At 34.0% G+C, this 12208-nt stretch overlaps 2 protein-coding genes across 3 annotated transcripts; one reads left to right on the top strand and one right to left on the bottom strand.

Moving 5' to 3' along the window:
• Positions 1-154: 154 nt before the first annotated feature.
• Positions 155-1465, top strand: LOC145949569 (large ribosomal subunit protein uL6m). 2 transcript variants are annotated; one of them, XM_083059851.1, is made up of 2 exons: positions 155-311; positions 959-1465. In XM_083059851.1, exon 2 carries the CDS (start codon positions 982-984, stop codon positions 1288-1290), a length of 309 nt encoding a protein of 102 aa, XP_082915977.1. In that variant the 5' UTR covers positions 155-311; positions 959-981; the 3' UTR covers positions 1291-1465. The 2 variants fall into 2 exon arrangements, with proteins under 2 accessions (XP_082915977.1, XP_082915973.1); XM_083059847.1 differs by having other exon boundaries at positions 163-311; positions 838-1465.
• A 4594-nt stretch (positions 1466-6059) lies between these two features.
• LOC109815277 (putative disease resistance RPP13-like protein 2) lies at positions 6060-10329 on the bottom strand. Its single transcript, XM_020379945.3, has one exon. The coding sequence runs from the start codon at positions 10327-10329 to the stop codon at positions 6433-6435; it is 3897 nt and encodes a 1298-aa protein (XP_020235534.1). The 3' UTR covers positions 6060-6432.
• Positions 10330-12208: the final 1879 nt, after the last annotated feature.

Below are 12208 nucleotides of genomic sequence, written 5' to 3'. Positions count from 1 at the left end.
ATTTTTAAATATGAATAAAGTTACCAATTTTTAAGAACCGGGTTATTGGTAAAACTATTAATTTATAAAGCCACCCACACTAGATGCAGCCCACTCACCCAAAAAAAAAAAAAACACTCAGTGGGCCAATTATTCAGTCCAATAGGTCCATCACATAGGGGGGGTTAGGGGCTCGTCACTGGTCCCTCGTGGGAGAAAAGAAAATTGAAGAAGGGTTGGGGCTTGCAATTTCTTCTCTGTCTCCGCTCTCCGCACTCTTCTATTCGTGACCCAACAGTCTAGCACCACCACCACGCACTGCCACTGTACAGGTGATTTTGCATTTGGATACTCATTTTGCACTGCCACTCCCACCGGCTTCGCTTCCTAATTGCTGATTATTAATATTTGCTCATTCTGCATTTGGATACACGCACGTATACTTTTCATTGTGTATAGCTATTTCATATTTTAATTCTGATTTACTGATTGTGTGTAGCTGATTTACTGATTGTGTATATGTAGCTTTTTAATATTTTAATACTGATTGTGTGTAGCAATTGTGTATACCGTATAGTTTTGATTTCTCGCTCACATTCTGATTGTCTATATTTAACTTTTGTATTGTACTGATTGTGTATTGATATTAAATTTAACACCCATAGAAACACAAATTAGTAAAAGCATTTTTTTGAAACAGATTATGGCTGGACATTAAAAAATATGTATATATATATATATATATATATGTATATATATATATATTTTATTTTTATTTTTAAATTAAGTGAGTGAACTTGTCTAATCCATCAATCCATGGTGGATCATACAAGACTCATTTTTTTGTAATCTCACTAGGTGAGCTAGATTGGATTGACCTACCTAATATCCAACTTGTGGTGGTCCGAGTCGGATGGGGTGTTTTGACAGCTGTAGAAACAAATGCACAACCATAATTTTCATTCTGTGGCAATTTTAGGCATTTTATTTGCTTTGGAATTGATGGAGGCGAAATTTTTTCGCTTTCTCAAGATTGTGGGTGTTGGATACAAAGCCAGAGCTGAAGCTGCGGGGCGTCTGTTGTATCTCAAATTGGGTTACAGTCATGAGGTGGAACTTGCTGTCCCTCCTGCTGTCCGTGTTTTCTGCTTCAAAAACAATGTAATTTGCTGTACCGGAATAGACAAACAAAGGGTGCACCAGTTTGCTGCTACTGTTCGGACTTGTAAGCCACCTGAAGTTTACAAAGGCAAGGGCATAATGTATGTTGATGAAGTTATCAAGAAAAAACAGGGAAAGAAGTCTAAATAATCATATAATCTTAGGTGATTTTTCATGAAGTCTAGGACTCAGATGTACATTGGCTACACCTTGTCTGCACAATGATTCACTCTAGCCTTCAAACAATTTCAGTGTTGGAATCCTTGAACAGAGCATTATGGTAATCATGCATTTGCTTTAAAATAACAATAATTTTTTGTTTCAATACGATTGATATGCTGTACGTTTTAGGGTTAATCTTGCTTTGTTGAGATATTGTCGTGAAGTTTTAATTTATTCTATCTTTGATGCTTAATTAAAGCTCTTGTGTTCACATTTCTAAACTTAGGAGTTATATCTAGCTTCGATTTGATCTTTGCAGCTCTTAGATGATTTGCACATTAAAACAGCTTATTTTTATGTTAATAACTCGGTTACATTATGCTTCAAGCTTTTAAATTATAAGAAGCTTGTAGTGCTGGACATATCCACCATTGAAACATAATCTGTAAGGAATCTGAATGATCTTTTTTTATTTTTATTTTTTGTGTTTGTTGATTTTCATGTTCTTATTTATTTTAATGTTTTTTTCCAACTTAGAAGTAAAACAGACCTGGCTGCATTATTTTCACTTACATGTACTGTATCCAATTTATCCATTTTGTGGACAAGTATTTTATACCCAACAGGGAATTATTGGGGTACTTGACTTGGGAATTATATGTTTGGTTCCTTTTGTAATCTAATCTGAAATTCATTTATTTACTAATTTGTGTTTGGTTGTCTTAGTTTAGATGGTGTCTTTTTGAGTGTCGCAGAAGCTACTAAAGAATCTCTCTCGTGAATAATACTGCTATAATTGATGGTTTCCTGAAGCACAAAACAGCATAATAATACTGCTATAAAATATTTGAAAGTCAGCTACATTAACTGGAGTAGATTACTTCATAATGTTTCAGAAGCAAGAGCTTCGAAGGTAGTTCTAGTTTCCTTTTAGTTGTTTATCAACTGATATTGAACTATTTCTTTAATAAGACCACATCTCAATGATTTGCTTTAGCGTTGAAGATAGAGTTTTAAGTAAGTAGTGACCTCATTTGTGTGTTTTGGGTATTTGTCATACACAGTTGTGAACTCATTTGTGTATTTGTCAGTGATTTGTGCCAATACCTGTATTACATATGTTGTGTATTCTGTGATTTATCCAACAAGAATTTCCTCTGTACTTCAGCTTGTACTCTGTGCCCCCAAACCCCTATTTTTTCTGATTATTGACCACTTCCAATTCTGAGAATCATTTATGTTCATCTAGTTGTTGGCACCAAAAATGTTGGTCGACATAAAGGTGTAGTCATTATCCATCAGCTGTCAAAGAGGATTAAGGGTATAGGTAGTCGTTTTGAAAACAGCTATTCATAATGAAATGACTAATTTAGTCGATGCAAGAGGCAGAAAAGTAATAGTTATAGAGCAAGTTATTTGTGTAATAGACTAATAGTCATGACTGATAACGTGACAGACAGTGGCCTTCATGAATGTGTAGTATAGGGAGCAAAATTATGATCTTAATTATCGTTTGGCTTACAACATTTATTATTAAGCTATTTAGAGTGAACTAGAAATTCAATCAGGGAACAGAATCTCTTAAATGAATTGCCTAATTTTGGAATTAATTGATGTTAGTTGACACAACGGTTGATTGAAATTTACATTAACAGTAGTATAATTGTTTTACATATGTTTTGTATTTAGAATGTTATTTATTTTGTCACTCTTTGAACGAGTTTGTTTTTTCATGAGCAGAATGTAGGGTCGTGTAACAAATTGCACGGGTAGGATTAAAAACGTTGAAATGAGTTATAACTTGTTGCGGTTATATGTGTAAAAAAATGGTCGATTATAATTTATATCATTTGTGGTTTCTTATGGATTTGTTTACCTTTATATTGCCAATGCTAGCCTGGTTACTTCCACAGTTCTACCATTTATTGGTTCAAACTGGCTTTTAACATTGATAACGTCTCTTAAGTTGGAGAGAATAATCAACCCAAAGTGTTCGTTTAAGAATTTTGTTATCATAATCTTTGTATATAAAGAGAGGTGTTTTTTTTTTTTTTTTTTTTGCATGAATACAACCATTTTTTATAATTTAAAAATATCTTTATAATACAAGGATATAATACTAATAATAATTTTAACACATTAATATTTTCATTATAAGGCGTTTGATTACTGAAATTCAATACAAGAGTATAAGATAATATAGCAAGTGTGAACTACTGGAGTACTATTGCATATGTGACATATATAAGTGTCTATTTCAAAAGGAAATTTCACAGTTTAGTTTATGTAAAATTTGAGTCTTTATGAATCAAAATATTCCAAAGAGATAAGTAAAGGATATTGGGTTCACGTATGAGAAAATGTAAATCTATTGTAGTTTGAATATGTTGATTTGTTCCCATAGGCATGTGAAAAACATTTTTATTTATTTGACTTTACTGGATCTAATATTTTATTCTTTAATGATCATATTTGGATAAGTTTATTCCTTTATTTTAAATATAAATAAAAATATAAAATTTATTATATATATATATAATAAGTTTTTTCGTGCATATATATATATATATATATATATATATAGGAGTTATAATTATACCAGTATAATTTTTACTAAGTATTACATCACTTAATAACTTTATATTAAATGTAAATTTTGTAAATTCAACCGTTAGATTGAAAGTTCAAATCACTTTATATATGTATATTAAATTTTGTTAAAATTGAACAATAATATGATAATACCTATATATAGGCAAATTCGTCATCATAGCAGTTAGTTGATATTTTATTTTTAAGTTTTTTCTATTTGTTACACTTAGATTTTGTTTGATATGGATAACTCCTCTCGTGAATAATATGCAGGTTTATCCATTCATTAATTGAATATATATATATATATATGAGGGGGTTATAATAATATCAGTGTAACTTTTATTAAGTGTTATATTGCTTAATAACTTTATAATAAATGTGAATTTTGTAAATCCAATCGTTAAATTGAAAGTTCAAATTACTTTATATATATATATATATATATATATATATATATATATATATATATTAAATTTTGTTAAAATTGAATAATTTGAAACTGATCAAAGTATTTATATTTTAGTATATTTTAAAATGAATATATTACGTCAATTTTATTTTATAAAAATAAAATATCAAATCATCTTAAATTGATATAATAAATGGATAAACCTGCATATCTGTTAATTGACTTATCCACGAGAGGAGTTATCCATATCAAACGAAATCTAAGTATAACAAATAGAAAAAACTTAAAAATAAAATACCAACTAACTGCAATGATGACGAATTTGCCTATATATAGGTATTATCAGACCTGCAAATGGAAGAACAAAACGGATATGCTAGAAAAGGTGATCAAAGGTGAAAGTGAGAAAAGTGAGTGAAGTAGAAAAAAATTGGACTTCTTATTTAGCTATTTTCGAAGTTCTTAAATTTTGTTCGTAGTATTGCTTCAAATATTAAGCTATGGAGGAGAACATTTTTATCTCTTTTAAATTTTTATATTATTTTAATTGTCTATTTTATATTATTTTTATCTATATTTATTCGGTAAGGTGTTTCTAATCTTATCTTACTTGTTCCATGTATGTTAATTTTAATAAATTAATAAGGTGTCTATAATTCATTTTATTTAATTATTTTTTGTTAATCTTAACTATCATTTAAGCAGTTTAAATATATTTTTTAACTTTATTATGTAATTTCTATTATTTAATTGATTATATATATATATACATAGTATACACACACACACATATATATATATATATATATATATATATAGTATTCACATATATTTATATCTTTAAATTGTAGTAAATGTAAATTTTAATTTTTAATAAATTATTAATTAGTTCAAATTAATTTGTAATTAGAGGTTTAACCTTGGAATTTTTTTTGTGACATAACTTTGGGGATTTAAATGAGTAAATGCTTAAAGTGAAATATCCTTGTATTATTTAGTACTATGATTAAGCTCATTTATTCTAACTAATCACTACAAAAATAATTCAAATCTCTTCATGGAGTAAAATAAAAAAAAAATTAAATTTGTGATTAATAATGATATGCAAATATTTATATATATTCTTAATTGGTTAATTTTATTATTTGATTAATGTTTTTACTCCTTTTTCTTGTTCTTAATTATATGTATGTATCTTTTAAAATCTTAAAGAGATAGATATACCAATTATACTTGTACCAATTGGACTATATTAGAAATTCAGTAACGTTTCAAAACATCGGGTTATCTTCTTTCGTATTTTCACCAAATCAACAAGTTTCAATATATATTGATGGTCCTATAGTGGTTACATATTGCCTATTCCTACTAACTATGTCAATCCTATTTCAAGTTGGGACGTGAATCAGTTAGTGTAAGTAAAAAAAAAAAATTGTATCATAATAAGACTTTTCCTTTCATGTAGATGCCATATTATGTTATATATAGTTTTGATGTAAAAAAAACACTTTTTGTATAAATATATCTAAATATGATATTTCTTACCTGGTATTCTTTCAAAATTTAAATTATAAATGATAAGAATTTTATAATAAAATTTGTATAATAATCTTAAATTCTGTACTAGGGATATAAATATTGCTTGATAAATAACTTGATTTTATAAAAAAAAAATTATTTTACAAAATAAATATTATAACTGAAATAATTAATTTGATTGATTTATGAAATAAATATTAAATAATTAAGTTGAGAATTATGAGAAAGGAGTTTATGGCACTTGATACGAACTCCCCATACAAATTATTGTTTCACACAATTCAGAACAACTTGATACGAACTCCCCCTACAAATTATTGTTTCACACAATTCAGAACAACTCCTACCCATCAAATTAACAAGATTCAGATATTACGCAAGCAAGAAAAACATGTTTTAATTAGTACAAATCACAACAACTACCTCAATTAGGAACCAAACTTACCTTGAATCACTAACGCTCGTAAAGCTTTCTTCACCACAAGATGTTGGTCACTGGCACTGCCAAACATTTTCAAATTTGCGTGACTAAACAATTAGGTGTGAGCTAAAAACTACAATGCAACAGTGATTCTACTCGCAGTCAATCAATTATCTCTCTGGACATCACAATTGAGCAGAGTCTGGTCAACATCTATTTGTTTTGGCATGTTTGTCAATTTCAACTCAAGGAGAGTGTTAACATGTGGTAGTCCCTCCGGAAGCTTTGTCATGCGCGAGCACGCTCGGATTTCGAGTTGTATGAGCGATGGAAGAGCTTCTTTTTCTATCTTCCATTCCTCTAATTGCTCTAGATTCCAAACTTTCAAGACATGAAGCTTAGGAAAGCTTTGAGAATTGCAAAACAACCTTTCTCCCAAGTAGGATTCTGCAAGCAAGGATAACGAGCGAAGATTTTCAAGATCTTTCAGAATTTGCATGGGATCATCCTCTAGTTTGGAATGCGATAAGGTAAGTTCACTAAGGTTTGGGGGAAACCGGGACAGAATGGATGGACCGCTCAAGCGTCCTAGCAAATACAAGTCAGTGAGGTCAGTGTGATTTTGCAGAGAGTTCAAGTGTAAATTCCAAGGTTGACCTTTCTCATCTCTTGATTTAAGCCTCAGCGATTTAAGTTTTTCTAGTTTTAAAATCCAATCAGCTACTGCATCAAGCTGTGAATTCATTGCATTCTCATCTAGTGACATTGATTGACATGCTATTCCCAATCTTTTGATATTGACCAGTTTGTCTAGATCACCCTTCACTGGAGTCCCTTCATCTACAAAAAGTCCCCATAGTGTTTGGAGGTCAGATAGAGAATCACCTGCACTTTTTGGTTTTGATGGAAATCTGGTGCGATAAGTCTCACTCAAGAACAGGTGTCTGAGTTCCATCTTCCATATGGAGCTGGTTAGAGTATGTATGTAGGTATGTTTGAGATCAATAGTCTGAAGCTTCAACAAATTGCCTATAGATGATGGAAGTGACTGTAAATAGGTCCATCTTAGGCCAAGATACCTCAACAGAGTAAGTTTTGAAATGTTTTCAGGCAACTCAGGCTTGTGAACGCCTTCAAGATCAAGCACCCGAAGCAGTAAAAGACAATTGCTCCAAATACACAGGTTCAGAAACTTACTTATATCTTGCCCAGGTTTACTTCCTTCTCGAGCATCAAAAGACAGGAAGGAGAGAACGTCTTTATAGTAGTTTCTTAGAGAAGCTGAATCATTTCTATTGCTAACATGAATATGCTTGTGCCAGATATCTTTTTCGTCAAAACGATCTGCCACCTGACGTATTCTGGAATTTGTTGGATTCAGATCCGTGCTAGTGCTGACTTGAGGAAATCTAAGCTCGTTAGCTTTTATCACTAACAAGTCACGCAAAGAATTAGGAAGACGGCATGTTTTGACCTTTCCATTGGGCTTTCTCTTGGCAACTTGAAGCATGTTTAAATCTATCAACTCTGTCAAGTACCTTTCCGCCACTTGCTCTGGTGCCTCTTGGTGTTTCCCATGTTGCACTAGACCCTCTGCAACCCACAAAACAACCAATCTTCTTACGGGAATCCCAAAATTAGCAGGGAATAGCTCAAGATAAAATAAGCATCTCTTGAGATATAGAGGTAAGTTGGTGCCAAGTGTTTCAGCCCAAGGGTTTTCAACTGGATTCGGTTGTTTCAACTGTTCTTTCCACCCCTCGTCCGTGACATCTCTGCGTGAAAGTAAAGTAGTCGTTCTCAATATTTCCGATGGCAGACCCCCGCATTTGGCCACAATTTTTTTCCCAACCTCTATCAGTTTTGGTGGTAAGGGAATGTCCACGATCAAACTTCTTTTGAACAGAATCCAACTATTTTCATCGTCTAATAACTGTAGATGGTGAACAAAAGATCTTGCAGCTGCATGTGGCGCTACAATACTTGCATTGCGGGTGGTAAGAAGAATTCTGCTTCCTGTTGACATGTCAGGTATGGCCTCTGTCAAGGTATCCAAGAAATGGGATGTTCGGAATTGGATGCCATCAAGAACTATGAGATACTTTGTAGTGGCCAATATTCTGAGCGTGTCTTGTTGGCCTCCCATTATATTTATCTCTGACTGTGTGGCTATTTCATCAAGAAGCTTCTCAACTGTCCAACTTGGAGACACTGACACGAACACTCGACAAGAAAAATGATCTTCAACAGCTTCATCGTCAAATATCAACCTGGCTAGGGTTTTCTTACCTGTGCCTTCAATTCCAACTATTGAAATAATGCAGCGACCTTCTTCTTGTGAGAGTAACTGGCCCATCAAAACCTCTGCGTCTTCTTTAAACCCGACCACTCTAGATTCTTTAACGATGAGAGATGGTTGTGTCCTTCGACGTAATATTTGAAACGTCGACAATGACTCAGCTCGGGGCTGACGTTGAACCAAACCATATGCCACTTGACTTCCAGAGGCACCTCTAATTTTCTGTCTCCTCTGTTTTATACTCTCTATCGCATGCGCCATAATAGCATCCTGGGACAGTACCATATCGCGAGCATACAGATTTATTGGCTCATACCTCAATAGACTAGCACACTCACGAATGAGAGATATAATTTCACGGGCAATATCTTGCTTTTGCGCCAGCCAGATTTTGGATCTTGCATCTAGATTTTCGTCCCCAATTTCTTGTACATCACGAAAAAGTGCATCCATCAATTGCTTTTCGCCTGCGATTATTTGGAATTCCCGTTTGAGCTCTGTGGTATGCGGATACGGAAAGAAATGAAGTGGATCAAATTGATCAATGATTTCACCCTCTCTCCCTTGGATGCTGCTTGGGCCCGACTCTTTTCTTTCTCCTTGTATATTTGCAATACCATAAATGTTCTTTCTGTCTGAGATATCTATAATTTCATTCAACAAGTAGTTGATTTCCTCGGCAAAAAAAAATTTGTCAAGCCTTGGATATGCAGCAATAAGATAGTGACCCTTTTGAGCCACGGCTCTTAATTGTTCCACCCACACTTTCTGTCTTTCATTCAGAATGAGACCTTCCGCGCTTTCAATATCGCTGAATAACGCACACATGATAGCTAAATATCTTCGGGTTGTCTTCAAATTCTGGTCCAAATGCCTCCACAAAAATAGAGGCTCGAGGATAGGCCCTAGTAGGAATCTTGTAGTTTTAGTGAATGCAACAGGTCGTGATCTTGATCCCATTTTGGGTCCCTTGTCTTTCCCAAAAGTCCACCTCCTGTAAAGTGCATCTTCAAACTGAGTGCAGATATACTCCATCTGCTTCATAAATTCCTTCTCGGAAGCATATTGCTCAAAAAGATAACGGACCTGCCAAAGCCTCCTTTGTCTTTTGGCAATGAACTTTTCAGCAACAGCTACCGTATAGTCACAAAGGTCCTTAACCTCTTCCAACCACACCTTTTCTCTCTCCCCTGTTGGTGTTGAAATAGACACAAGATTTTGCAAGACGTTATCTCTCACATGTTCTACTGCCATGATGGTCTCCTCGTGCAGGATGATTAAATTTTGAGTAAGAATGTGATCAAGCTTCTCCATTGCTGGGGCTACTATATTGCTGCCTCCTCCACCCGGAACTTCAACAGTCACACTCACAGCTATGTTTTTTCGGTCGTAGATGAGTATTTTGGCAGAGATTTCTCTCATGGTGTCACTGATCCGTGCCAGATCTCTACCAAGGCGGTATTTGTCAAGAAGCAAATAGAAAAATCCACTCCTCATACTCCTCTTCCGCTTGTTGACAAAGATTTCTATGGCCTCTTGTGCAGCAAGAGCAACATCACTTATATTATCTATCAAATCCACCTCCGTCTGTTCCGGATTGGACCCTTCAAGCTCTTCTGTGAATTCCTTCATTCTCCTCAGCTCCTTTCCAATCCGATCAACCAGCCTTCCTACATCCTCAAACGCCATTGTCGATTCACTCAGGATATCACCTAGTTTGCTTACAACCTCTGATACCATGTTACTTGCTGCCCTTTCAGCCATTGTCACCTCAATAGCCACTAACAACACCTGCTTTTTCTGTTTTTTTATCGTGCTCGTTCTGGTTCTGGTTCTGGTTCACTTCAATCAAGACGTTATATCAATGATGAATAAAACAAATTATCGCATCCAACAAAATTTCTTCATCACCTACACGGGCCGGATTTTTTTTTAAGTATAACAAATTCCTACATCCAACAAAAAACAAAATTGTTGTTGACCTGCAAGTGGTAATTTTTTTATGCCTACAAAATAGAGTTTTTAGAAACAGAAAATAATTGGTCAAAAAAAAGAGAAAAACGGAAAATGATAAGTCATGTGTGTGTGGGTGGAGATGCTGTGCCACGCATTGCAGCTTAGCCAAGGTGGCGAGTTGATCACACACACTTACGTATGGCTTTTAATGCATGGCTCATTTTGGTAACAAGCCATGCAAGGGCAACGTTGGTACTCAGCTAAAATTGTTTTGGTGATCATGGTTCATGTTTTTGTCACTTTTGTTATTTTTGAATTCCTATGCCTTTCTTCTTACTTGGTTGTTTCCAAGTGATCTTGAGGAATTTAAAACCTATTGCACCTAATATAATGCCCTCTATTCTGCGGTTTATCCAACAATAACGATGCATGTACAATATGTAAAAGAAAGAGAAGAGAAAGAAGACGACACACAAATTACGTGGTTCAGTCAGTGTAACCTACGTCCACGGGCAGTTCAAGAGTTTCTTATTTCTGAATGAATAGAGATATCTGATATAGATGTCTTTTAGCCTTATAACAAGGATAAAATATAACAGCCTCATTACAACCCAAATAATAGTGAAATAGTAACGAACAAAATTATAAATTCAAGGCATCTTAACAATTCTCCACCTTGACTTGAATTTTCCCAAGTCACTAGTTACCAAGAACAACTCTCATGCTTATTCTCCCCGACGGGTCTCAAGCGATGCGATCATTCACCAAGTCCAAGCTATGCTTAAACTTTTTAAAAGACAAAGGTTTAGTCAACATATATGCTGGATTGTCTACCGTAACAATCTTCTCTATGGAGAACAATTTGTCTTCAATTACATCCTGTATGAAATTTAATCTGACATCAATATGCTTTGATCTTTCATGATAGAATGAATTTTTTGCCAAACACAAAGCACTTTGAATATCACAATAAAGTATACGTCTCTACACATTCAAACCCAGACTATCAGTAAGACCTTGCAACCATATACCTTCTTTAACCCCTTCTGTCAAGGACATGTATTCCGCTTCAATGGTAGACAAAGAAATAGTAGGTTGAAGTGTTACTTTCCAACTTACAACACAACCATAAAGAGTGAAGATTTAACATGTCAAAGATCTTCTCCTCATGAGATCTCCACCAAAGTCAGAATCTGCATAACCAATAAGACTAGACCCAATATCATTAGAACCATAAACTAAGCAGATATTACTAGTACCTTTCAAATATCGCATAATCCACTTCACAGCCTCCCAATGAGCCTTTCCAGGATTACTCATAAATCTATTAACCACACTCACAGCATGAGCCAAATCTGGTCTTGTACAAACCATGACATACATTAAGCTCCCAACAGCACTAGAATAAGGAACTGTATTCATATACTCCTTCTCTTCATCAGTACTAGGAAGAGTGCTAACATCAAGTTTAAAATGTGTTGCCAAGGGAGTACTAACAGGCTTAGAATTCTCCATTTGAAAAGACTGCAATAACTTTTCAATGTATTTCTTCTGAGATACATAAAGTAGATCTGCATTCCTGTCTCTCCAAATCTCCATTCCTAAAATCTTCTTGGCAACACCCAAATCCTTCATCTCAAACTCACTGCTCAACATAGCTTTAAGAGCATCAATATCAGTCTTGCTC

The sequence above is a fragment of the Cajanus cajan genome, chromosome 1 (assembly GCF_000230855.2).
Source record: "Cajanus cajan strain Asha chromosome 1, NIPB_CcT2T_4, whole genome shotgun sequence".
In the NCBI taxonomy this organism is placed as follows: Eukaryota; Viridiplantae; Streptophyta; class Magnoliopsida; order Fabales; family Fabaceae; genus Cajanus; species Cajanus cajan.
Note: the sequence above shows the minus strand (reverse complement) of the source record. Positions and strands in the feature narration are given on the sequence as shown.

Bases quoted from the DNA above. Each gene is read 5' to 3' on its own strand.
- LOC145949569 (XM_083059847.1), top strand. From the start codon at position 922: ATGCACAACCATAATTTTCATTCTGTGGCAATTTTAGGCATTTTATTT.
- LOC109815277 (XM_020379945.3), bottom strand. From the start codon at position 10,329: ATGGCTGAAAGGGCAGCAAGTAACATGGTATCAGAGGTTGTAAGCAAA.